Below are 26,838 nucleotides of genomic sequence, written 5' to 3'. Positions count from 1 at the left end.
TGACGATAAAGACGTTTCCTTATATATCCTAATTTAAAATGTTCAAGGGAATAAAAAGACCATTTGGTTCACACCACCCATGTTCACACCACTCGACTGTCCAATCAGCGGACGGCTCGCTTCGCCTTCGCCCAGCAGACGCCAATACGATGGCGTCGTAAGATGGCGTCGTATCGGCAGTTAATCGGATGCTTTTGGGCCCCAACGTCGGCGAATTCATATTTTTCGAGTATGGCTGTACGTGATAAACAAAGAGCGCGGTTCGTAGATCGTAAATCCATTAGTGCCGTGGGCATCGGGTCACTGGGTGCGGCGTAAAAGGGATAACAAAGTCGAGTCCTTACGCTATTATTATATAGATTGATATTTCCTCTGTAACCTTTAAATTGATCTCAAATCCTAAAATACTCTTTAAAAATGGATTATCTGTACTCCAAAACATGGAAAAAGTGGTATTACACTTAGATATACTAGGGCATGCCCGTACTATATATATATCTAAAATTATATCCCCCCTCTCTATTTACATGAAATGGTTTGGTCCATTCCGAAAGCCAAAGCGAACGGTTTGCGAGTACGGTGACAACCCCCCCCCCCCCTCTATTTACATGAAATGGTTTGGTCCAAAGCGAACGGCTTGCGAGTACGGTGACAATCCCCCCCCCCCCCCCCCCTCTATTTACATGAAATGGTTTGGTCCAAAGCGAACGGCTTGCGGAGTTTGGTAAAGAAATCGCCATAGCTCGGTAACTACTTCTCCGATTAATATGAAACCTTGAAAAGGCACATCCTCGGGTCCCCAGCAATATACCTGGCAAGTTTCAAGTATATCGGACCCGTGGTTGTCGAGAAACAGCGGTCACAGACAAACACACAGACACACAGACATACACACAGACACACAGACATACACACAGACACACACACAGAGATTACTGGAATTATAGATAGATGATCAGTAGAAGCTGAGATATTGTCCGTTTCGTACCTATTGGCGACCATTTTGAATTTTGCAGCTACCGGCCATCAGAGGGGTGTCCCAACTTGTAGCCAGTGGTTTTTGAAAATTTCATGACCTGCCCTATCATCATGCCAAATTTCAAAAAGGTGTCACAAAGTGCACGATTCTTGTGTTTTATGACATGTTCCTCTCCCCCCCCCCCCCCCCCCCCCCCGCTAAAGCTATTTATACACGTTATCACTGCAGAAAAAACGCCTTGGGGAAGTGGGACATTATTAGTATTAATATTGTTTTGTCATAACATTAATAATATGGGATTATCATTAATTTTGTTATTAAAAGCGTCTTTGGAAAAACGCCACGATAAATCTTCTTTGGACAAACGCCACGATAAAGCTAATTTAACATTTATATACACCGCAACACGCAACCCATTGACGGCAATGGCGGGGAAAACCCGCTCGGGGGAGAAAACCCCTTTGGGGAGAGGGGGAAATGAATGCGCTACAACCTTCATTGTGTAACCCTTCGTCATCCTGTCAAGTTTGGTTGAGATTGGATAAGTAACGACAGAATGTATTGGCGTCAAAAATTCATCAGACGGACACAAATGGCGTATTTTAGTATGAAGAGTGATGGACATGGAAGTAGCACACAAACAACAACAACACCAGCAGCTCTGTCACAAAAGGTCCGTTTTTCACGTATTTTTCATCCTCTTTGAGATTTACAGATAGATGTGCCATGTGGTTGTGAAATGCAACATGAAGTCTTTGATTAAATCCGATTAGCAGCCAGTAGACATGCAGGATTGTGTTATTGGAAACGTCTATGTTGCACAACTGGACTTTCAAGATGCTTTAGCTGATGTGGGAGGCTCCTCTTTGTGGGAGGCCCCTCTTTGTGGGTGTCCCCTCTTTGTGGGAGCCCATCTTTGTGGGAGGCCCCTCTTTGTGGGAGGCCCCTCTTTGTTGGAGGCCCCTCTTTGTGGGAGGCCCCTCTTTGTGGGAGGCCCCTCTTTGTGGGTGTCCCCTCTTTGTGGGTGTCCCCAGTGGCTGCGGGCTACGCGGGCACCCAACAGAGGCTCTGCCATCAACTATTGGAGAGTCTCTTGGACTTGCTCCCTTTTTATGACACCTCGAGTGTGCTAACGCATCACCACATATCATGACTTTATGCCGCGGTTTGAGGCCCATCGATTTATTTTGTATACACCGTAGAGGAAGACACGTGTATGCAGCAAGTCAGGATGGTTGGGGTGGTGGTGCTGAAGGTGGGGCAATGGTTGATGGAGGGGGACGTGTGAGTGGTGGACATTGTTTAATATATCGGATCATCTGTCAATTCTAAGGATTTAATGTTCAAAATCTTCTGTTCAAAACGGCAGGTATTTGTCTAAACTTTCAACGGAGTCAAGTCACCTGTTATAATGCACTTTATTAAATAAAACTCTTTCTTTGGGGTCATGGCTTACTACGATAATCTCCTCACAGGTTCCCCTGGAATACAAGGACCTCCAGGTCTGCCTGCTGCTGGTGGACTCAAGGGTGAGCAGGGAAATCCTGGTTTCTCAGGTTCTCCCGGTTATGCGGGTGCCAAAGGAGAACCTGGTTTTCCAGGCCAACCCGTAAGTAATATTTTGCTCTTCTTTGAACATTCCCTTTTTAATCAAATGTTTATTGTTGAATACAAAATCTCGGCTCATGGAAAAGCAAGGTGACAGAAGGCAAAAAGGCAAAGGACTCACTGACGGTGGCCAGGCAGTACGTGGACACAACAGGAAAGGGAACCGGACAGGAAAAGAGCACAGAGACGAGGACAGGAAACACCATAACCTGCAAGTAGGAGTTGAGGGGGATTCATGGGGATAGAAAAGATCACAGATCTGTACTCCAAATTGATTGGGGTGACATGAGATGGTGGTGCAGCACTTGTTTGAAGCCATGGAAGGAAGGGTACAATGGAACCCATTGGCGGATCTGGATGGGGGGGGTGGGTCTGTGTGCCCCCCCCCCCCAAAACCACTCCGCTCCCACCAAAATAGTCTTTAGAACAGAGGTTTCCAACCTTTTTGTGTTATGGCCCCCTTGGCTCCCAGAGCATATCCCCAGCACCCCCCTCCCTTTCGCACCCCCTCCCTTTCGTGAGGGTCGAGCGGCGAAGCGCGTGTAAGCAGGCTAGGGGGGTCTGGGGGCATGCCCCCCAGAATTTTTTTGATTTCTAGATGCTCTGCGGTGCATTCTGAGAGGCGTTTTTTCCTTTAATTGGCTATTTTGTTTGTATGAGAATTGGTAAATTATTACACAGAAAATGAGGAATTCCAAGTAGCCAACATGAACATTTAGTTCCATAGTTTTTTTCTGTTCCTTACTGGCTCCCATCTACATCGTTTTAAGGAGCAAACAAAGCAACGTGCTCGAATGATGCATGTTTGATATGAGATTTTAATATTATCAGTAGCAACACTATCGACAGCATAAAATAGAACTGTCACACAAGAAAACGGTATGGAAAGGTTCCAAGTCAAGAATATGTGAAAACTAAAAACCTCTGTTGTGTTTGTATTTAACGCAGTGTGGTATAATCTCACAAAAAGAAACTCAATTCGACAACAACTCAGGTAATCAAAACTAGGGACGCGGTGCATGCACTGTAAAAGTGAATTTAAAACTCAGTGGGATGGCTGAAATTGCATTTTAGCTACCAATTGGGGTATCCATGGTTGAGTCACAATCAGGGCACAGTGGAGGTCATCTTCCACGTGGAGCCGATTACACTGTTTCGATTTGATATTCAACAGCGTGGAAAACCCCGCTTCGCAGAGATAGGTAGACGAGAATGGCAGAAGCACCCGGATAGCTATCTGGCTGATATTAGGGAAGCGACCCATTCCCACCCAAAACTCCGTCAAGCTCTACTCTTCGAATGTGTCTTTGGCAAATGAATCGTTTCGGAGATCCAGGAATTCATCTTGCATTGCCTCCGGCAAATTACCCCATGGCCCCCCGAGAAATACACCATGGCCTCCCAGGGGGCCATGGCCCCCAGGGTGGGAACCACGGCTTTAGAATATATGAAAAAAAGAAACGCCTACAAAACATATTCCCCTCAATTTACAACAACAACAACAACAACAGGCATTTTAAGGCCATTTTCCCTGCGAGAGCGGGGGTTAGCCTTCCGGTCCCCATGACAATCTTCTCCTTTTTGCCCTATTTTCTGCATCTCCCCTTGTTATAACCCCCTTGCCCGCATTTCTTCTTCGACCATCTTTAGCCAAGTCTTTCTCGGTCTTCCCCGTCCTCTACTTCCTTCTACATTCATTTCCATCACTCTACTCCACCAGTCACTTTCATCCTTCCTCAACACATGACCAAACCATCTCAACCTATTCCTCTTCACAGCATCAATCACAGGCTCTATTCCCATCATCTTTCGCAATTCATCATTTGTCTTCCTGTCTCTCAACGATACTCCGCACATCCACCGAACCATTCGCATTTCCACCCTTTCCAGCCTTCGTTGCTGCTCTACGTTCATTACCCATGTCTCGCTCCCATAAATTATGACACTTCTCACACATGCAGCATACACCTTTCCCTTCAGCTTCAACGACACTCCCCTCCTCGTCAGCACGCCACTCAGTTCCCGAAACTTCTTCCATGCACATCTCACTCCAGCAACCGTTGCCGAGTCTGATCCACCTTCTCTATTCAGCATGTCTCCGAGGTAGCAAAATGTTTTCACACCTTCCAGCTTCACGCCGTCTCCAAGATCCAACTCAACATTTCCTCCATCTGCAGCTCCCTCTGTGCACACCTTACATTTGAATGTAGCTGCCATATTGGTTAATGACCCTCTCAGACCACTACATTTTTGATGAACCCTCTCAGACCACTACATTTTTGATGAACCCACTCAGCGCACATTGTACATTGAATGGAGCTCACTCCAACACCCTTCCTGCACATAACACACGGCCACTTCCCAGTTCTTTCCACCTCACCACATGCTTTACCACTTGCCATCACCTTCGTCTTTCCGATATTCACCTTCAGACCTTTTGTCTCCATACATTCCTTCCACTTGTTCATCTTTTCCTTCAGTCCATCCATTCTTTCTGCAATCAACACCAGATCATCTGCATTCAACAACTACCACGGTAAACCTTCCTTTACGTTCTGAGCCAGCACCTCCATCACAGCTACAAATAGTAGTGGACTTAGTACAGACCCTTGATGCACTCCCACCTTCACCTCAAACTCACCACTGTTCCCGTCCTTCGTCCTTACAGCTGTGCGCGCTCTTTTATACATTGCCCTCACTACTCTGATCAACCATTCCTCCACTCCTAACTTCCTCAATGCCCATGTCACTACTTCACGTGGAACCCTATCGAATGCTTTCTCCAGATCAACAAACCCAAGAAACAACTTCTTCCTCTTCTCCACGTACTTCTCCTGCAACTGCCTTACAATAAAAAGCACGTCTGTCGTTCCTCTTCCTGGTATAAATCCAAACTGCATTTTGTCGATCGTCACTTTCTTCCTTATCCTCCTCTCCAACACCCTTTCCAATACCTTCATTCCATGCTCCAATAACTTTATCACTCGATACGAGCCACAGTCCAGAGGGTCACCTTTCTCCTTGTATAGAGGGACGAGGGTACTCAGGTCCCAATCCACTGGAATGCGGCCTTCTTTCACCACCAGATTACAGATCTGTCATTCTCTTCACACCCCAACTTCCTGCTGCCTTCAACATATCTCCCACAACTCCCATCGGCCCTCCCGCTTTTCTACTCTTCATTGCTTTTATCAACCCTGGTGTTGGGCTAGCGGCTAGGGTGCCAGCTTAGGATCCTAGGATCCTGGGTTCGAATCTCGGTCGATCGCCGAATTAATGCCAGGGGGGTTGACTCAGCCTGTCATCCTTCCGAGGTCGGCTAATTGAGTACCAGTTCACTGGTAATTCCCTGCTTGTCGTTGAAGGCGGCAAAAAGGGTTGGCGTCAGGAAGGGCATCCGGCCGTAAAACATTGCTTCAAAAAGGGGACCAAAAAACAACAACTACCATGGTCCCCGAAAAGGCCAACCCCCGCTTTGCGGGGAAAAATGGCCTCTAAACGGTGGTTATTGCTTTTATCGCTTCCTCAACTTCCTTCTCAGTTATCTTCTCTGCAGGTCCTAAAACTGGGTTACTCTCTATGTTGCCATCCCATTCATTCTCTGCATTCAACAGCATTTCCATATATAATTCATTTGTATAGCGCTTTTCAAGAAGCCCAAAGGCGTTATATCTCTTCCATCTTCCTTTAATTCCATCTGGGTCCACAACGATTTGTCCCACTTCATCCTTCAAGCAACTCACCCCCATCACATCACACCTCTCTTTCGCTATCTGCTTTGCAATCCTGAATACCGCTCTCTGACCCTCTTCCGAATCCAAGCGTTCTCCGAACATTTTTCTACATGCCTCCTGCGCCTTTGCTACCTCTTTCTTTGCAGCCTTCTTGGCTGCCTTATAACTTTCATGCTCTGCTTTTTCTGCTCCCGTACCCTTCGCCTTCTGCCACTCCTTGACCTTCTTCCTCTTCTCGTCAATCCTCTTTCCAACTTCATCATCCCACCACCATGTTTCCGAGTACCTCGGTGGTCCTTTTGTCCATCCACATACCTCACCAACGGCTCCCAACAGACTATCTTTCATTGACACCAACCACTTTCAAGCTCAACCACATCATCCTCTACCCTATTCAGCCTCTCTTTTTATGCCTCCCTTACTGTCACCTCTTTCAACCTCCACACCTTCATTCTCGGTTGATACTTCACCCGCCGAGCTCTCCTCGCACCTTTCACCCTTATGTCGCAGACAACCAAGTGGTGCTGTGAAACAGCCTCTTCCCCCGGGATCACCTTTGTGTCCCGGAGGTGCCCCCTATCTCGCCTACGCATTATCAGGTAGTCAACGGTTGTTGTCGACCCACCTGACGTGTATGTAACAAGCTTATTATCCTCTTTCTGGAACTGAGTATTACAAATCAGCTCCATCAGCAAACTCCAAAATCCTTTCACCTTCTCCATTTCTCACACCATATCCGTAACCCCCATGAACTCCCTTAAAACCGTCCATACTCCTTCCCACATGTCCATTTAGGTCTCCTCCTACCACAACAACTTCCTCATCTTTCACGTTTTCCATCAGCTTCTCTATTGCACACCAGAACTTGTCCTACTCTTCATCGCTTCGACCAACCTGCGGAGCATATCCCGAGATGACGTTCACCAAGAGCTTTCCAATCATCATTTTCACCATCATCAACCTTTCACTCACTCTAGTCACACTCACCACATGGTCAACAAACTCCTCAGAAAACAGGACACCAACACCATGCACGCCTTCCAGTCACCCTTGCCACACAAACTTGTATTTCTGTCCCTGCCTACCCTTCACCATTCTCACACCACTTCCCTTCCATCTCGTCTCTTGCACACAACATATGTCCACTCTTCTTCTGACCAATACTTCCACCACTTCTCCTGATCTCCCTGTCATTGTCCCTACATTCCATGTCCCAAACCTCAGAAACCGATCTCCACTTCAGGCATCAGACGTTTCGTCATCATAAATGGAGTGATTTCCACCCTTGCTTCGATCGGGTTCCCCACCTTGAGTTTTGATGAGAGGGAGTGGGGTTCCCCACGGGGTACTTCGGGCTGTACCCTGCCCATATGTAGTTGTAATTGTCATGGTTCTCTTTTTGAGGCAATGTTTTTCTGGCCGGATGCCCTTCCTGACTCACTTTGAACCCCTCACTTTGTTCGGCAAAATTATTTTTTTCAGTCAAATGTAAATTTTTGCGCCCTCTTCTCCTTCCCCCTAACCTAAAATTATGGATCCCACCTGGGACCATATCCAGAATACTGTTAATAAAAGAGTTCAGGTGTGCAACAAGCCTCCATTTTGGGATTTTGGGTGTGCAATAAAATAAAAAATTTAACAAGGACAGGGTAACTCTCAGAACATTTGCATCCTGAAAGAGATTGGGAGCGTTGGAGGGCTGAGAGAGCATATAGAACTAGACCAGAGGTCCCAGTAAGAAACTCAGTTCTAGGTCCCAGTAACAAACTCAACTCTAGGTTCCAGTAAGAAACTCAGCTCTAGGTTCCAGTAAGAAACTCAGCTCTAGGTCCCAGTAAGAAACAACTCTAGGTGGCAATAACAAACTCAGCTCTAGGTCCCAGTAACAAACTCAACTCTAGGTTCCAGTAAGAAACTCAGCTCTGGGTCCCAGTAACAAACCCAGCTCTAGGTCCCAGTAACAAACTCAACTCTAGGTTCCAGTAAGAAACTCAGCTCTAGGTCCCAGTAACAAACCCAGCTCTAGGTCCCAGTAACACACTCAACTCTAGGTTCCAGTAAGAAACTCAGCTCTAGGTTCCAGTAAGAAACTCAGCTCTAGGTCCCAGTAGCAAACCCAGCTCTAGGTCCCAGTAACAAACTCAACTCTAGGTTCCAGTAAGAAACTCAGCTCTAGGTCCCAGTCACAAACCCAGATCTAGGTCCCAGTAACAAACCCAGCTCTAGGTTCCAGTAAGAAACTCAGTTCTAGGTCCCAGTAACAAACTCAACTCTAGGTTCCAGTAAGAAACTCAGCTCTAGGTTCCAGTAAGAAACTCAGCTCTTGGTCCCAGTAACAAACTCAGCTCTAGGTCCCAGTAAGAAACAACTCTAGGTGACAATAACAAACTCAGCTCTAGGTCCCAGTAAGAAACTCAGCTCTAGGTCCCAGTAAGAAACTCAACTCTAGGTTCCAGTAAGAAACTCAGCTCTTGGACCCAGTAAGAAACTCAGCTCTTGGTCCCAGTAAGAAACTCAACTCTAGGTTCCAGTAAGAAACTCAGCTCTTGGTCCCAGTAAGAAACTCAGCTCTAGGTTCCAGTAAGAAACTCAGCTCTTGGTCCCAGTAAGAAACTCAGCTCTAGGTCCCAGTAAGAAACTCAGCTCTAGGTCCCAGTAAGAAACCCAGCTCTCGGTCCCAGTAACAAACTCAACTCTAGGTTCCAGTAAGAAACTCAGCTCGAGGTCCCAGTAACAAACTCAACTCTAGGTTCCAGTAAGAAACCCAGCTCTCGGTCCCAGTAACAAACTCAACTCTAGGTTCCAGTAAGAAACTCAGCTCTTGGTCCCAGTAACAAACCCAGCTCTAGGTCCCAGTAGCAAACCCAGCTCTAGGTCCCAGTAACAAACCCAGCTCTAGGTCCCAGTAACAAACCCAGCTCTCAGTCCCAGTAACAAACTCAACTCTAGGTTCCTGTAAGAAACTCAGCTCTAGGTCCCAGTAGCAAACTCAGCTCTAGGTCCCAGTAGCAAACCCAGCTCTAGGTCCCAGAAGCAAACCCAGCTCTAGGTCCCAGTAACAAACCCAGTTCTCGGTCCCAGTAACAAAGTTAGCTCTAGGTTCCAGTAATAAACTCAGCTCTAGGTTCCAGTAATAAACCCAGCTCTCGGTCCCAGTAACAAACTCAACTCTAGGTTCCAGTAAGAAACTCAGCTCTAGGTTCCAGTAAGAAACTCAGCTCTAGGTTCCAGTAACACACTCAGCTCTAGGTTCCAGTAAGAAACTCAGCTCTCGGTCCCAGTCAGAAACAACTCTAGGTGACAATAACAAACTCAGCTCTAGGTCCCAGTAACAAACTCAACTCTAGGTTCCAGTAAGAAGCTCAGCTCTAGGTCCCAGTAACAAACTCAGCTCTGGGTCCCAGTAAGAAACTCAACTCTAGGTTCCAGTAAGAAACTCAGCTCTAGGTCCCAGTAACAAACTCAACTCTAGGTTCCAGTAAGAAACTCAACTCTAGGTTCCAGTAACAAACCCAGCTCTAGGTTCCAGTAAGAAACTCAGCTCTAGGTCCCAGTAAGAAACTCAGCTCTAGGTCCCAGTAAGAAACTCAGCTCTAGGTCCCAGTAAGAAACTCAACTCTAGGTTCCAGTAAGAAACTCAACTCTAGGTTCCAGTAAGAAACTCAACTCTAGGTTCCAGTAACAAACCCAGCTCTAGGTTCCAGTAAGAAGCTCTGCTCTAGGTCCCAGTAACAAATCCAGATCTAGGTCCCAGTAACAAACCCAGATCTAGGTTCCAGTAAGAAACTCAGCTCTAGGTCCCAGTAAGAAACTCAGCTCTGGGTCCCAGTAAGAAACTCAACTCTAGGTTCCAGTAAGAAACTCAGCTCTAGGTCCCAGTAAGAAACTCAACTCTAGGTTCCAGTAAGAAACTCAACTCTAGGTTCCAGTAACAAACCCAGCTCTAGGTTCCAGTAAGAAGCTCTGCTCTAGGTCCCAGTAACAAACCCAGATCTCGGTCCCAGTAACAAACCCAGCTCTAGGTTCCAGTAAGAAACTCAGCTCTAGGTCCCAGTAAGAAACTCAGCTCTGGGTCCCAGTAAGAAACTCAACTCTAGGTTCCAGTAAGAAACTCAGCTCTAGGTCCCAGTAACAAACTCAACTCTAGGTTCCAGTAAGAAACTCAACTCTAGGTTCCAGTAACAAACCCAGCTCTAGGTTCCAGTAAGAAACTCAGCTCTAGGTCCCAGTAAGAAACTCAGCTCTAGGTCCCAGTAAGAAACTCAGCTCTAGGTCCCAGTAAGAAACTCAACTCTAGGTTCAAGTAAGAAACTCAACTCTAGGTTCCAGTAAGAAACTCAACTCTAGGTTCCAGTCACAAACCCAGCTCTAGGTTCCAGTAAGAAGCTCTGCTCTAGGTCCCAGTAACAAACCCAGATCTAGGTCCCAGTAAGAAACTCAACTCTAGGTTCCAGTAAGAAACTCAACTCTAGGTTCCAGTAAGTAACTCAGCTCTAGGTCCCAGTAGAAAACTTAACTCTAGGTTCCAGTAAGCAACTCAGCTCTAGGTCCCAGTAGAAAACTTAACTCTCGGTCACAGTGGCAAGCGCAGCCACCATATTGAATCAAATAAAATTGGTGACAACAGTGCAAGCTTAAGAATTCGGTGGCCTTTATTCATATTTTGAGAGCTGAGATGGTGAATGATCGAAGCGGTGATGCTGTGAGAAAGTGTAACAGTATCACCTGCAGGATGATCTGTATGGCATTTCAAGAGAGAAATGGTCCCATGGAAGAATATTTTGGCTGGAAAGTGGGTTTTGTATAACATTGTAGATACCACATTGTGATCGGAATAAATTATCCCGATTGACTTAAATCAGCATTATTACAGATTAACGACTAATAACTTGAAAATAAATATCGTTATTTATTTGGCATATTCGAAGAAATCCAGATTATATCCCATGTGGGGAGTTGTATCATATGACAAGGATGGAAAACAACCCCCCTCCCCTCCCCCCCGAAGAAAATGAAGCATATGTAAACATGTTGCATTTAGTGCTGTTCCTATTGTGATGTCATAATACAAATAAACTCAAAATGATTATTGACTTCAAAGGTTGGTAAAAACATAAAACCTATCAGAGAGAAAGCGAGTACTGCGCACCAAGTCCTGTTGATTCGTCTGCAAATCTTTCCCATTCTCAACTGCAATCCGCAATTTGTTTATCTAAACGTGCGTGAATATGAACACCCACTCCCACTGGTAGCAACATTTGGTCGAATACCCCCTCCATGCTTGAGGTCCTGCTTATTCTTTGGATGGATGCATCTCATTTTAGTAAGAGAAACACCTTTCATTCTGGGGGCGAAAAAAGGTGTCAATACTCGCTCTCTCCAGCAGGGGTCACAGGTTAAACCACTTGTACTATTCTGTGTGCATATGCGAAAATCATGTGTAGTACCCCCCATTCTTGACAATGGCAAGGGAGTGGGTGAGGGCCATTAGTTTATGCCCATGACCTGGATGCCCCGAACAGGTTTGTTAAATTTGCTGGAGATTAGCCCAGCCGTTTTCGATTCTATAATCATCAGACATACATACAAAGAATTGCCTTTTTTTGTATGATGGCGGCAGAAATGCATTTTCAGTTGTTTTTTTTGTTTTTTTTGTATACAAGATCGAGGCTCGTGAAAGAGCGAACATTAATCACACAAAAAGTCAAACCGACACATAAAACACAAAATAAGGGGAGCGGTAGACAAGATGGGGAGAGAGGGGGAAGGACACAAACACAACATTTGAGAGCAGGGACATCGAGAGAAATGTGGGAGGGAGAGGGCTTGGGGGGGAGGTGGGAGAGGTATAAAACACATGAACACTGCAAGGACTTCCAGGAAAGAAGTTGGAATTTCAAAAAAGTGTATCTGGAGTGAATTCACGGGAGTATAAAACATCAAGGTTTTGGATGGGGGAAGATAAGAGATGGTGGTGAACAGCTGTTTTAAAGACCTGGAGGGAGGAGTGGGATTGAAGGGAGTGGGGGAGTTTGTTCCAGGGGCGGGAGAAAAGGGGAATGAAAGAGTGAAGGTGAGCAGAGAGCCTAGATTTTGGCAGTTTAACCATAAGAGGGTTGCTGGCAGATCTTGTGCGACCTGTAGGAATATTAGGGGGACAGAACACAGAGAGAGCTGGGGGAGCAAGGCCGGAGAGGAGTCGGTAGAAGACAGAAAGACCACCAACCTGCCTGCGGTGAGTGAAAGGCCCTCGGAGTTAGCTTCATTTCAGGAGATTCCAATGATTCTGAAAGCTTTGGTTTCAACAGCGTGAAGCCGAGCTAGGTGTGAGGCAGGAGCATTGGCCCAGAGGGGGGAACAGTATTCCATTGAGCTGCGGATGAAAGCCTTGTATGTGGTGAGGAGCTCAGGTGTGCCAAGGAAGGACTTCACATGACGGAGGATGCCCAGTCGGCGACTGGCTTTGGAGGCCAGCTTGGAAATGTCGTTTTCCCAAGAAAGATCATGGCAGATAGTGAGACCCAAAATCTTGAGCGACAGAACTTCTTGGAGAGGATTGTTGAGAAAGTAGATGGGAGGGTTTGCCAGTCGGTCTTTTCGGAGAGACATAGTAAGAGTGTGAGATTTGTCAGGATTGAAAGACATGTTCCACTTGTTTGCCCAGTCTGTGATTTTGTCCAGGTCTGCAGAGAGTGAGGAGGCTGCAGACTGCCGATCTTAGGGATGAGGAACGGAGCGGCAGATAGTGGAGTCATCAGCAAAGAGATAGAGAGGATTTTTCAGAGAGTCGGAGAGATCATTGATGAAGACCAGAAATAGCACAGGGCCCAGAACACTACCTTGGGGAACTCCAGCCAGAACAGGAAGGGGAGATGAAAGAAATCCATTCAGGGCCACACGTTGCCTACGACCAGAGAGGAAGTCCGCAAGCCATGAGTGGAGATTTCCATGGATACCATAGGAGGTTATTTTGGTGAGCAGAGCTGGGTGCCAGACCGTATCGAAGGCACGTGATATGTCAAGGGAGACAGCTCTAATTTCCTGTTTGACATTGAGGACCTCCATCCATTGTTGAGACAGCAGAAGCAGCATGTCCAGAGTAGAATGGCCTGGTCTGAAACCAAATTGATGATCAGAGATCAAGCTATTGGAGAAGAGGAAGGATTTGACATCTGAAGCAATGATGGATTCCATGACTTTGCTGATAATTTGGAGCAGGCTGATTGGTCTGTAGTTGCAAGGATCTGTTTTTGCACCTTTTTTGTGTAAAGGTCACCTTTCACAGGTGACCTTTCACAGGTCACCTTGCTCAATCTGAGCAACAAAAGCTCTTCCTCCTTTGAAAAATAACTGAAATTTACAGATGACTGGAAACTACTTAAGCTTGACTCCTCAATGGGCTCCGTTGCTCCACCTCGTCGAGGTCGCTTGGGACCAGGCCGGGCGGCATGACGTTGTGTTCTCGACCAATGTGATTGGCCATGGGCAGGGTGTTGAATAGAGAGACTCACCTTCTCGAATACCAGGGCTGTTAACACAAAGAGGGGAAGCACAAAAATGGCGTACATACTCAAGTCTGTGCAGGCAATAAGTTTGTCTTGGTGTTGGCAAAACATGCAAGTGCAGCAATTCACTCTACTCTGGTTCGATAATTATGTGCAGCATCAGTTAAGAAGTGCGTGATGTCACATGTGCAAAACATATGTGACTTATTATTTCATGGTGGCCTGGTATGGTGTGAATGCCAAACACACTTTCATGGACACTTCCGGCCCGGTCCTAAGTGGCCCCTCGAAAACATGGTGTAAATGAGCCGATTCAGGCAATGAAACGGAAGTTCTGGTGATGAGTGACATAACATGCATAACACCTACTAGATATAGACTCGCTATGGCCCATAAACATGTATCATCCTCATGATTGTTAACATATTACAAGACAAGTAGAGCTACATTCAAAGTACACCGACCCCATGCCAAATAAATAAACAAGAAGACGTCATGCGGAGCACGATACTTGCAAAATCCGCCCCCCCACCCCAAGAAAACAAATTCCATTGATACAGCAAATTGTCCATTTCATCAAGATTAAAATTGACAATCTTGATCAAAGCTCGGGTCAACAGGAAGAAAAGTGACGATTTTTCAGATGAAAAATGATGATTTTTTAAGGTTGACCTTGAGTTGACCTTTGACCTTTTGACCTCAAAAATAGTTAGTTTTCCTATTTAGTGACTCTATGTGCAAATGCTGTTCAGTTTTCAAGTCAATCGGATGAAAATTGAGGATTTTAAAAACTTGGCGTATGTTGACCTTTTGGCCTATGTTGACGTCAAAAATACTTGGTGGTTGAACTCAGTGACCAGATATGCAAGTCCTCTTCAAATTTCAAGTCAATTGGATGAAAATTGAGGATTTTAGAAATGTGGCCTATGTTAACCTTTTGGCCTATGTTGACCTAATACTTAGTGGTTGAATTCAGTGACCAGATATGCAAGTCATCTTCAAATTTCAAGTCAATTGGATGAAAATTGAGGATTTTATAAATGTGGCCTATGTTAACCTTTTGGCCTATGTTGACCTCAAAAATACTTGGTGGTTGAACTCAGTGACCAGATATGCAGGTCCTCTTCAAATTTCAAGTCAATTGGATGAAAATTGAGGACTTTGGAAATGTGGCCTATGTTAACCTTTTGGCCTATGTTGACCTCAAAAATACTTAGTGGTTGAATTCAGTGACAAGATATGCAAGTCATCTTCAAATTTCAAGTCAATTGGATGAAAATTGAGGATTTTAGAAATGTGGCCTATGTTAACCTTTTGGCCTATGTTGACCTCAAAAATACTTAGTGGTTGAATTCAGTGACCAGATATGCAAGTCATCTTCAAATTTCAAGTCAATTGGATGAAAATTGAGGACTTTGGAAATGTGGCCTATGTTAACCTTTTGGCCTATGTTGACCTCAAAAATACTTAGTGGTTGAATTCAGTGACCAGATATGCAAGTCATCTTCAAATTTCAAGTCAATTGGATGAAAAATGGGGATTTTAGAATTTTTGCCTATGTTGACCTTTTGGCCTATGTTGGCCTCAAAAATACTTGGTGGTTGAATTCAGTGACCAGATATGTAAGTCCTCTTCAAATTTCAGGTCAATCAGATGAAAATTGAGGATTTTAGAAATCTAGCAAAGTTGTTGACCTTTGGCCTATGTTGACCTTTTGACCTTTTGACCCCAAAAACAATAGGCTTCTTGCTTTTGACCAACTCTACCATTTGGTGAAGATCGGTTGAAAATTGTGACCTGTAGGCCGGTGACAAACAAACAAACAAAGAGACAAACAGGCAGACAGACAGATTTTTTTTTTTTTTTTTTTTTTTTTTTTTGTATACTGAATCGAGGCTCGTGAAAGAGCTAACATTTATTTCACAAACAAATCAACCAGACAAACAAAACACACAAAAAGAGGGAGCGGAAGACAAGATGTGGAGAGAAGGGGAAGCACACAACCACAACATTTGAGAGCAGGGAGAAGTGTGGGAGGGAGAGGGCTTGGGGGCAGGAGGCGTGGGAGGGGGAGGGCGGGGGGGGGAGAGGTATAAAACACAAGGGGACCGAAATTAGCGGGGGTAGAAAATATCAAGGTTTTGGATGGGGGAGGATAAGAGATGGTGGTGAACAGCTGTTTTAAAGACCTGGAGGGTGCAGTGGGATTGAAGAGAGTGAGGGAGTTTGTTCCAGAGGCAGGAGAAAAGAGGAATGAAGGTGTGAAGGTGAGCAGAAAGTCTTGATTTTGGCAGTTTAACCATAAGAGGGTTGCAGGCAGATCTTGTGCGACCTGTAGGAATATTTGGGGGACAGAGCCCAGAGAGGGCTGGGGGGGCAAGGCCAGAGAGGAGTCGGTAGAAGACGGAAAGACCACCAACCTGCCTGCGGTGAGTGAGTGAAAGGCCCTTGGAGTTAGCTTCATCGCGGGAGATTCCAATGATTCTGAACACTTTGGTTTCAACAGCGTGAAGACGGGCTAGGTGTGAGGCAGGAACACCAGACCAGAGGGGAGATCAGTATTCCATAGAGCTGCGGATGAAAGCCTTGTATGTGGTGAGGAGCTTAGGTGTGCCAAGGAAGGACTTCGCACGACGGAGGATGCCCAGTCAGCGACTGGCTTTGGAGGCCAGATTTCAAATGTGGTTTTCCCAGGAAAGATCATGGCAAATAGTGAGACCCAAAAGCTTGAGTGACAGAACTTCTTGGAGAGGATTATTCAGAAAGTGGATGGGAGGGTTTTCCAGTCGGTCTTTTCGGAGAGACATCGTAAGAGTGTGAGATTTATCAGGATTGAAAGACAAGTTCCATTTGTTTGCCCAGTCTGTGATTTTGTCCAGGTCTGCAGAGAGTGAGGAGGCTGCAGACTGCCGAACTGAGGGATGAGGAATGGAGCGACAGAGCGTAGAGTCGTCAGCAAAGAGATAGAGAGGATTTTCAAGAGAGTCAGAGAGATCATTGATGAAGACCAGAAAAAGCACAGGGCCCAGAACACTACCTTGGGGAACTCCAGCCTGAACAGGAAGAGGAGATGAGAGAAACCCATTCAGGGCCACACGTTGACTACGGCCAGAGAGGAAGTCCGCCAGCCATGCGTGGAGATTTCCATGGATACCAAAGGAGGAGAGTTTGGTGAGCACAGCAGGGTGCCAGACTGTATCGAAGGCACGTGAAATGTCAAGGGAGACAGCTCTAATTTCCTGTTTGGCGTTGAGGACCTCCATCCATTGTTGAGAAAGCAGAAGCAGCATGTCCAGAGTAGAGTGACCAGGTCTGAAACCAAATTGATGATCAGAGATCAAGCCATTGGAGAAGAGGAAAGATTTCATATCTGAAGCAATGATGGATTCCATGACTTTGCTGATAATTGGGAGAAGGCTGATTGGTCGGTAGTTGCTGGGATCTGTTTTTGCACCTTTTTTGTGCAAAGCGGTGATGTTGGCTGATTTCCAAGCAGATGGCAGATGACCTTGAGCAAAAGAGAGGGTGAAGAGAACAGAAAGAGGGAGTGAAAGAGCAGAAGAACATGATTTTAGGACCCGTGGGCTGATGCTGTCAGGACCAGTTGCAGAATCAGAGTCGAGGGTTGACAGAAACTTTTCCACCTTGTCAGGAGGAAAGGACACAGAGTCCAGGAGCAGCTGGGTACGACTGGGTACGGTGGGTACAGAGAGGGATGGGTTTGGGACACAAGATTTAGAGGCAAACACAGAGTTGAGGCATTCAGCTCTTTCACGTGCGGAGTCAGCCGTTAAGCCGTTTGAGGTGAGGGAGGGGATGGAGGGGGAACAAACACCAGAAACAGATTTGACCAGACGCCACCAGGATTTGGAAGAGGGAGACAGATAAGAGAGTTCGGTCTTGAGAACGGTGAGATATTGTTTCCTGGCTCTCCTGAGGGTGGACACACACTTGTTTCGGGCTTTGTGAAAGGAAATGAGATTTCCTTCCGTTGGATTTGCTTTCCAGGAGACGAAAGCAAGTTGTTTCAGGGCAACAGCCTCACCACAAGATTCCGTGTACCATGGACGGGAGGAAGGGTATGACAACTGAAGACGAGATGGGATAAATCTGTGCATGAGAGAGAGCAATTTACTTTGAAAGAATTCCCAGGATGAGTTGATGTCAGAGGCGGTAGAGATGGGAGACCAGTCCAGATGATTGATGGCTGCTTGAAGACCGTGCCAGTTGGCCTGAGTGAAATGCCAGACTCGTCGACGCTGAGGAGGCTCTCTGAGAATGGTCAGAGAGATGTCCACTTTGACAAGCACATGATCAGATGAGCCGATTGGAGCAGAAGAAGAGCAGCAGACATTTTCAGGGAAGTTTGTCATAACCAAATCCAGAAGAGAAGATGCTCCGTTGACTGAGATTCGGGTCGGGAAATTGACAGATTGTGTCAGTCCCAGTGAGTCGCAGAAGTCCTTTGCTGAAGAGCCATGGCTGGTGAGAGAGGTACCCACACCCAGCCAACTGGCATGGTGACAATTGAAATCACCACATATGTGGAAGAGAGAGTTGGGATGGGTAGATAGAAGTTGGTACATATTATCAGACAGTGAGATGTAGATGGAGTCATCGCTGTTTGGTGGACGGTACAACACACATATGAACAAAAGGTGGGAGCGAAGGGGAAGCCGTAGCCAAAGGTATTCCTGGGGGTGAGGTGGAGAGAGGGCAGTGGAGGGCGAGTGAGGAAGAGAGTTTTTTATAAAGATAGCAACCCCACCTCCAGGACGAGGCTCAGGTCTATCATACCGGAGGAGGGAGTAACCTGGGAGAGATACCAAGGCATCAGAGACATCATGAAGGAGGAAAGTTTCTGTTGAGCAGATCACATCTGGTTTGTCAGAAGCAACCTGTATGGAGAGGTCAGTCAAGTTTGAGCGAAGGCCCCGGATGTTTGAGGTCCATACCGTTAATGAAGAGGAAGGGGGAGCATCGGGTCCAGAACAGGGGGGGGGGGAGGGGTAGGGTAAGATGTGGAAGAGGAGGGAGAGGTAGGGAGAGCTGTTGAAGGTGTGTCAGAGATTACAGAGATTTCAGAATAGCTTGGAGAAAGGGAAGAATGGGGCGGACAAAAGGTTTGATGGAGATTGGGTGAGGCACAGTGAGGTGTTATTTGAGGAGGGGGAAGAGCGAGGCAGAAGGTTGGGGGAGATGAAGGTGAAAGTTGGAAGGGGGAAGAAGCAGGGAGGATGCTTTGAGGAGGAGGGGTGAGAGGGGAGTCTAGGAGGGGAGGAGCGAGGGAGAGTCTCGGAGGGGAGGGGTGTGGGGGGAGTTTACGAGGGAGGGGAGGGAAGGGGCAAGGGGGGAGATTTGAAAGGGATGGGTGATGGGGAGGATTTGGAGGGGAGGGGTGAGATTGGATTTTGAAAAGTGTACGATTCATGGGAAACGAACATTTTTTGCAAAATGAGTTTGAGACCTTCGAGTCAAAAATACGTTTGAGGACACTGGAGGAGGGGTGGAGTTCTGGATAGTTTAGGGAATGTAGAAAGGAGGAACTGTAAGAGATGGTATTATATATTTTTTTTGGAATGAATAGATTTGGTGAGCAAGACGAAAGCATCCTTTTGTAGGAAAAGAAGAAAAGGGTGTTATAATATATGAGAGAAAATAGTTGTTCAGGGGAGAGATTATACATTTCTAACCACGTGATCGCGTGATCGCGAACGAAGAACGAACGAACAAAAAGAACAACAAATAAACGAATAAGACCTGGGAAGGAAATGTTTTTTGGGTTTTTTTTTTTTTTGTGAGTAGAGATATTAAACAAGGAGGTATGGGGTGAACGACTGGGACGAAACAGAGAACGAAAATAATTTCAGCGCATTCGACGAATCGCTGAGAGAAAAACAAAACCACAAGGTCGGTGACGGTACGGTAGCCGAACCGAAGCCTACGAGTACTAGGCCGCAGAATACTCGATACGCATTAACCGACGATTGTGATACATGTACGAAAAATTAGCACCGAAAATTTTCCAAAAAGATACGCTATAGGTACATACACCGAAAGATAGATACAGTCTCGACAAAAACACAATTGAGAAATATCACTTAGCTTCGAAAGCGTGAGCGCATGGAACAGCTTCGAAAAGACGTGACCTCGCCGTGATCTCACGAGATCTCTCTCTACAGATAGACAGGCAGACAGACAGAACCACAAACGCAACCGACCAATATACTTGAAAAATCTTCGCTTTTGCAAGTAATAACATAACTTTGCCCCTTCGGTGCCCAGTGATACCGCTATGCAGCATATGGACACGGAATTGGCATGGAGCGGTGTGCAATAATTGACTGATTTATTGCTTAATTAAAGTAAATAAATAATGATCATAAAATAATCACTTGGTTAACAACATACCTCAACCACCAGTTTCATCTGAATGTTTAACTTTTTGAAAATTAACTAATTAATCAAAAAATTAAATAATGAATCGATTAGTTGATTAATCAATAAATCAAAAATACCCTTTACAGCCAAATGAGATATTGCCCATATGAGGAGGAAAATAAATAAGGAATTAATAAATCGATAATAATTAAGTAATTAATCAATTAATTGATTAATTAAAAAACAAAAAATACAGTTTTAGCCAAAGCACGTGCGCACTTTTGTGCCAAAATTTCAGCTTCCTAGCGCAAAGGATGGCTGAGATATCACCCGGACAAACAAACAAGAAAACAAGAAAACAAAGAAGAAAACAAACAAGAAAATAAACAAGAAAACAAGAAAGAAAACAAGAAAATGAACAAGAAAACAAGAAAATAAACAAGAAATTAAATAAGAAAATAAACAAGAAAACGAGAAAGAAAACAAGAAAATAACAAGGAAATAAACAAGAAAACAAGAAATTAAATAAGAAAATAAACAAGAAAACAAGAAAATAACAAGAAAATAAACAAGAAAACAAGAAAATAAACAAGAAAATAAACAGTAAAACAAGAAAGAAAACAAGAAAATAAACAAGAAAATAAACAAGAAAACAAGAAAATAAACAGTAAAACAAGAAAGAAAACAAGAAAATAAACAAGAAAACAAGAAAACAAACAAGAAAACAAGAAAACAAAGAAGAAAACAAACAAGAAAATAAACAAGAAAACAAGAAAATAAACAAGAAAACAAGAAATTAAATAAGAAAATAAACAAGAAAATAAACAAGAAAACAAGAAAGAAAACAAGAAAATAACAAGAAAATAAACAAGAAAACAAGAAAATAAACAGTAAAACAAGAAAGAAAACAAGAAAATAAACAAGAAAATAAACAAGAAAATAAACAAGAAAACAAGAAAATAAACAAGCAAACAAACAAACAAACAGATGTATTGAAAACTGAATACACCCTTTGGGCGCGCATCATTGCCCGGTTCCGAAGTTTCGGCATCCGGCGACTATGTTGTGCAGCACCTGGAGATGAAATAGCGAGGAGTGAGTACAATAATTTATTACCTGCCAGGAAGTCATCACAGCAATATAGCTTAACGCAAATGATCACAGTAAGCTGTGTTACATAATCGGATTACTTTAGATGGTTGTTGTTATCGATAGACCGTCTGGACCTACATTCTTATAACTCAATAATATTGGAAAAGGATTTTTGTTTTGTTATCGAGAATATGCTGCGAAATACAAGGAAGACTACAAAAAGTTGGATACTTGTGTTGTAAACCTAAATTTGATGGGATGATATGATTGATAAGTTGGAGATATTCCCATCAAGATTGGGTGATGGGATGGAATGGCACTTGATAGGACAGGAGGGCCATCGAACAACAACAACAACAACAACAACAACAATCCTGCACCGATTAGAATAAATGGAGATAACAATAACAACAAACCTGTGATGGGTTGGCTGAAGCCCAAACAGAATACAGTGATGGCATCTGGTATGGCGAACACTTTGGCATAAGTCTACTTTTGACAGGGCCTTCCGGAATAAAAATTGGAAGTATTGTACATTTAGATGCCACAAGCAGAATGTAAGACATTGTAAATGATACTGATGGAATTTGGTGACGATGCGTGAAGTGGTGAGAGAGGAAACGTGTCAGACAAGAGCACAGACATCTTCGTTAGATAGATATATATATATATATACACGTGATTATTAAAAAGTCTGTTTTCTTTTCCCCTCAGGGTGGCCCAGGACGGCCTGGCTTTGATGGGCCGAAGGGTGATCCCGGTCCTGCAGGTACACCTGGCTTTCCAGGTGAGATTCATTCACTTCAACATAAAGGACAAGCAGATAGTGAGAGTTCTTCTTTCTGAGCTCCTCATATTCCATCTGTTTCTCAAAATAATTTGATCTAAAAAACAATCGATATAATAGCAGCAGGGGGTGCTGCATCTCCAAGCATGTCTCCCAGATGTTCTTGTGAGGCTGGCTGTCCCGTCTGTGTTTATTAAAGGTCTCATGGAACTCTTGAAGAATAGTAGGCCTTTGTGTGCCAGTGTCCTGACTAAATTTGAATGTATGTGTTTGACCTTTACCAATCTGCAGTTGGTGCAATGATCGTATGATTTTGCTTTTTGGAATCATCAACCTTCAACAGAAAATCAAAAAAGACAAGATGATTATTTTATTCCATGATTGCTAAGGTAGATTAAAGATTTACACCTGGCTAAAGAACATCTATTTATTATGTACTCAAATGTGGCAGACCTCCTCCCTGACCCCCACTGGACCCACATGCAAGTGCCAGTATGAACCTTCCACCCTCATAGATATATAGATATATATACATACATACTAGATGACCTTGTAACCTTGTCTTGCACCCTCATATATACATATACATATATACATATACATATATACGTACATACTAGATGACCTTGTAACCTTGTCTTGCACCCTCATATATACATATACATATATACATACATACTAGATGACCTTGTAACCTTGTCTTGCACCCTCATATATACATATACATATATACATATATATATATATATATATATATATATATATATATATATATATATATATATATATACATACATAATAGATGACTTTGTAACCTTGTCTTGTACCCTCATATATACATATACATATATACATATATACGTACATACTAGATGACCTTGTAACCTTGTCTTGCACCTTCATATATACATATACATATATACGTACATACTAGATGACCTTGTAACCTTGTCTTGCACCCTCATATATACATATACATATATACGTACATACTAGATGACCTTGTAACCTTGTCTTGCACCCTCATATATACATATACATATATACATATACACTAGATGACCTTGTAACCTTGTCTTGCACCCTCATATATACATATACATTTATACATATATACGTACATACTAGATGACCTTGTAACCTTGTCTTGCACCCTCATATATACATATACATATATACGTACATACTAGATGACCTTGTAACCTTGTCTTGCACCCTCATATATACATATACATATATACATATACACTAGATGACCTTGTAACCTTGTCTTGCACCCTCATATATACATATACATATATACATACATAATAGATGACCTTGTAACCTTGTCTTGCACCCTCATATATACATATACATATATACATACATACTAGATGACCTTGTAACCTTGTCTTGCACCCTCATATATACATATACATACATACATACATACATAATAGATGACCTTGTAACCTTGTCTTGCACCCTCATATATACATATATACATATACATATTGTTGCGGATCTCGGTTTACGGTGCTCCCCTTACCGAGGGGGGTTTAATCCCCTCATCTATTAAGCTGGCCGTCCGAGTCCTGGAAGATATCACGCTCCTTTGCGGGGTTGAGGCTGACCAGGGTGACTGGTCAATGGGTTCCCAGATACCTTCGCCAACCTCGCCGCAAAGCAGGGCGCTACTTCTGCCCGAGCCACGGACAAGATGGAAGATTGCCGAGCGGTTTAGCAATCCGAAGCTCGAGCCGTTAGCAATAAAACTAACCCGATTCTGAGCGGATCTAATCGTGCCACAGGTACTCAATGGGGAAAAGACAAAGACGATCGGACGAGAGGAAACCAAAAGGTAAGAAAAGAACAAATATGATTTATTAACTACACTAAAAGAGGAAACGAAGGCAAGAATATACAAAAGAAGGAAATAAAAGGGCATAGGGCAACCTTATACACTCTTATATAACATGCCCAGGACAATACAAACACACTTCCACGAATGGGGTGGTGGTGGTGGGAAGGAAGAGAAGGGTCCAAGCAGATGGTTCCAGGCTCCTGGTCCGCCGCAAAGAATGGCAGGCAGCTTCGCGTGTCGTTGGCGCACGACCGGACCTTACATATTCGAGGGGCGGGGATGCTGCGTGCGTATAGCGTGCCGAACGCTCTCAAACCAAACGGCAGTTTGTATCAAACGATGGTTCCAAGCGATCCTCTGCACAGTGTTCTTATCATCCGCCGTCTCTGCGCTGTTCTCTCAATCGCAACGGTCCCCTGTGCAGTTCTTCATCAAAGGGCTTCCCTCGCGCAGTTCTAGTTTGACTCCTCTCTCCGTGGCGCATCTCTCCAGGTTTGACTCCTTCTCTCTCCCTGGTGCATCTCTCCAGGGCTTGGCGCTTGCGCTTTTATAACCCACTTAGAAATCAAGCCGCGCTTCATCGAGCCACGCCTATTAACGAGCTCACCTCAGCCCTGGTTGGTCAGCGAGGGCTCACTGGCTCCACCCTCGACGGCTCGTGGGCGAGGCCACACCTCCTCCCGTGGCTCCGCCCCTTCTTTCCTCGAGCCGACCGCATGTTCAATGGAGTTTGGAGCGAGCGCTAAGGCAGCGACGATGGCAATAAGATTATGTGGCAGCATTGGGAAGGACAAGCCCCGCTTGTAGGTGCTACTGGCACTTTGGAGAGAGAGAGAGATTGGGGATAATTGAAGGGGCCTAGGTTATTTGATTAATACAACGCAGATTCAACGATTGGAAACAGATCCTTACCTGAAACACATACTAATGAAATAACTAAAGAAGAAGCCTACGGTGTGCTACGTGTTGCTCGTGGCCTAACTAGGGTGCGACCTTTGACCTTTACACCAAAAATGGGAATATTTACAGGGGATTATTTATAAGGGAATATTACATATATTTACAAAGTGGAGGGTTCTAAAAACCACAACAATATATACGTACATACTAGATGACCTTGTAACCTTGTCTTGCACCCTCATATATACATATATACATATACATATATACATACATACTAGATGACCTTGTAACCTTGTCTTGCACCCTCATATATACATATACATATATACGTACATACTAGATGACCTTGTAACCTTGTCTTGCACCCTCATATATACATATACATATATACATATACATATATACATACATACTAGATGACCTTGTAACCTTGTCTTGCACCCAACACATCAACCCTGACACAAAAACGATGTTCTTGACTTTACGACAAAATCGAGTTTCATGTCAGACATTGGTTTCCAAACCAGTGACAGAAACACCTGATTTACACACGTTGACCTTTGAGTGTTTTCTGGATTTTTCACTCTTAGGTAGCAAGGGAGATCCTGGTCGCAGTGGTCAGAGCGGATTTCTAGGAGAGAAAGGTTTCCCTGGCCCACAAGGTAAGGCTGCAGACTTTAATGATAATTTTTGGTGCGTGAATGTAACGCTCCGTCTTTTATTAAATAATTATTTTAGATTTCCCACATATTTAAATATTGTTTCTTTTGTAGGAATATTCAGAGATTATTGTGTCCATTTGTAGGAGTACCTTTTCAAATCCATTTTTCATTGGCATTTGTATTGTTCAGGGTCTGTCGGAGCACCAGGGGAGAGTGGCCCTTCCAAAATTGTTAAGGGTGCCACTGGACCACCTGGTTTTCCGGGAAATAATGGACCACCTGGACCTGCAGGCCTGCCAGGACCACCGGGTCCAGCAGGTATTGCATATACATCATTTATCTCCATTAATTTGCGGTGTTTTCAAATGTGCAGCCATTTATTTGTCTTTATCGTCATAAAAGTGTGGGAACTTTCATCCAAGGTGTAGATATTCCAATTAAGATGTTTTTGGTTTGTATTTTGTATTATTCAGAGTACATGATGAAGTTCAAACACGCTGACATCATGCACTCTTTTATCAGGACCCGTTGGGCCACCAGGCCCTCCAGGCAGCAGCGGTGGTCCAGGATTTGATGGAAGCCCTGGTGTAAAGGGTGATGTGGGAAATCCAGGTCTCTCAGGTTAGAAATCCTTTCTGCTGAGGTTGTACTCCATGAGCTAACCTATGTATCACTGGGATGAACGCATCATTGGTTTGTGAGATTTCTCCTTTTGTCATCCACAGGAGAACGAGGCTTCCCAGGTCCACAAGGTCCAGCTGGCTTACCTGGCAGGATTGGTTCCCCTGGCACGGGCTCAATGCCCCATGGGTTCATGTTGACCAGGCACAGCCAGATGACTGACGTTCCATCGTGCCCAGCTGGTACATCGGTGCTCTACGATGGCTATTCACTGCTGTACGTGCAAGGAAATGAAAGGGCACATGGACAGGACCTTGGTAAAACATTGCGCACACAGAATTTGCTAAAAACCCATAAATACACTTTTTTCTTTTGTACAGGCAGTCCCCGGGTTAAGAACGCCCGACTTACGAACGCCCGTACTTACGAACCGACCTCCGTAAAGCCTATGATCAAAAATATATATATATTACATTTTTTTTTTTTTTTTTTTTGTATACGGAATCGAGGCTCGTGAAAGAGCTAACATTTATCACACAGAGGTGATCGTAACACTCCTCAAAGCCAGTGGTGGCAAATGTTCCTGTACCCTGTACTAGTCAGGTTCACTGTTTTTTTTCGTTCAAAAATTTTGGAGATTAGCAAAACTATACATTTTTGGAATTTTCAGAGCATGAGGAATCCAAAAATTAATGTTGGCATTTGCGAATTAATTTTGCC

The 26,838-nt window shown here is 44.3% G+C and overlaps 1 protein-coding gene across 1 annotated transcript in view; it reads left to right on the top strand.

The window, feature by feature from the left end:
* The window catches only part of LOC137427257 (uncharacterized), a gene marked incomplete at its 3' end in the record, with an annotated part of 346,903 nt that extends 320,468 nt beyond the window's left edge, over positions 1-26,435 (top strand). The window contains 6 exon segments of the mRNA XM_078778504.1: positions 2,455-2,588; positions 22,014-22,086; positions 25,426-25,497; positions 25,687-25,815; positions 26,020-26,118; positions 26,223-26,435. Coding sequence (XP_078634630.1) covers positions 2,455-2,588; positions 22,014-22,086; positions 25,426-25,497; positions 25,687-25,815; positions 26,020-26,118; positions 26,223-26,435 — 720 coding nt within the window.
* Between the last annotated feature and the right edge of the window lie 403 nt (positions 26,436-26,838).

Source organism: Myxine glutinosa, chromosome 5 (assembly GCF_964187855.1).
Source record: "Myxine glutinosa chromosome 5, kmMyxGlut1.1, whole genome shotgun sequence".
Classification (NCBI taxonomy): Eukaryota; Metazoa; Chordata; class Myxini; order Myxiniformes; family Myxinidae; genus Myxine; species Myxine glutinosa.
This window is presented reverse-complemented; position numbering and strand designations above follow the sequence as displayed.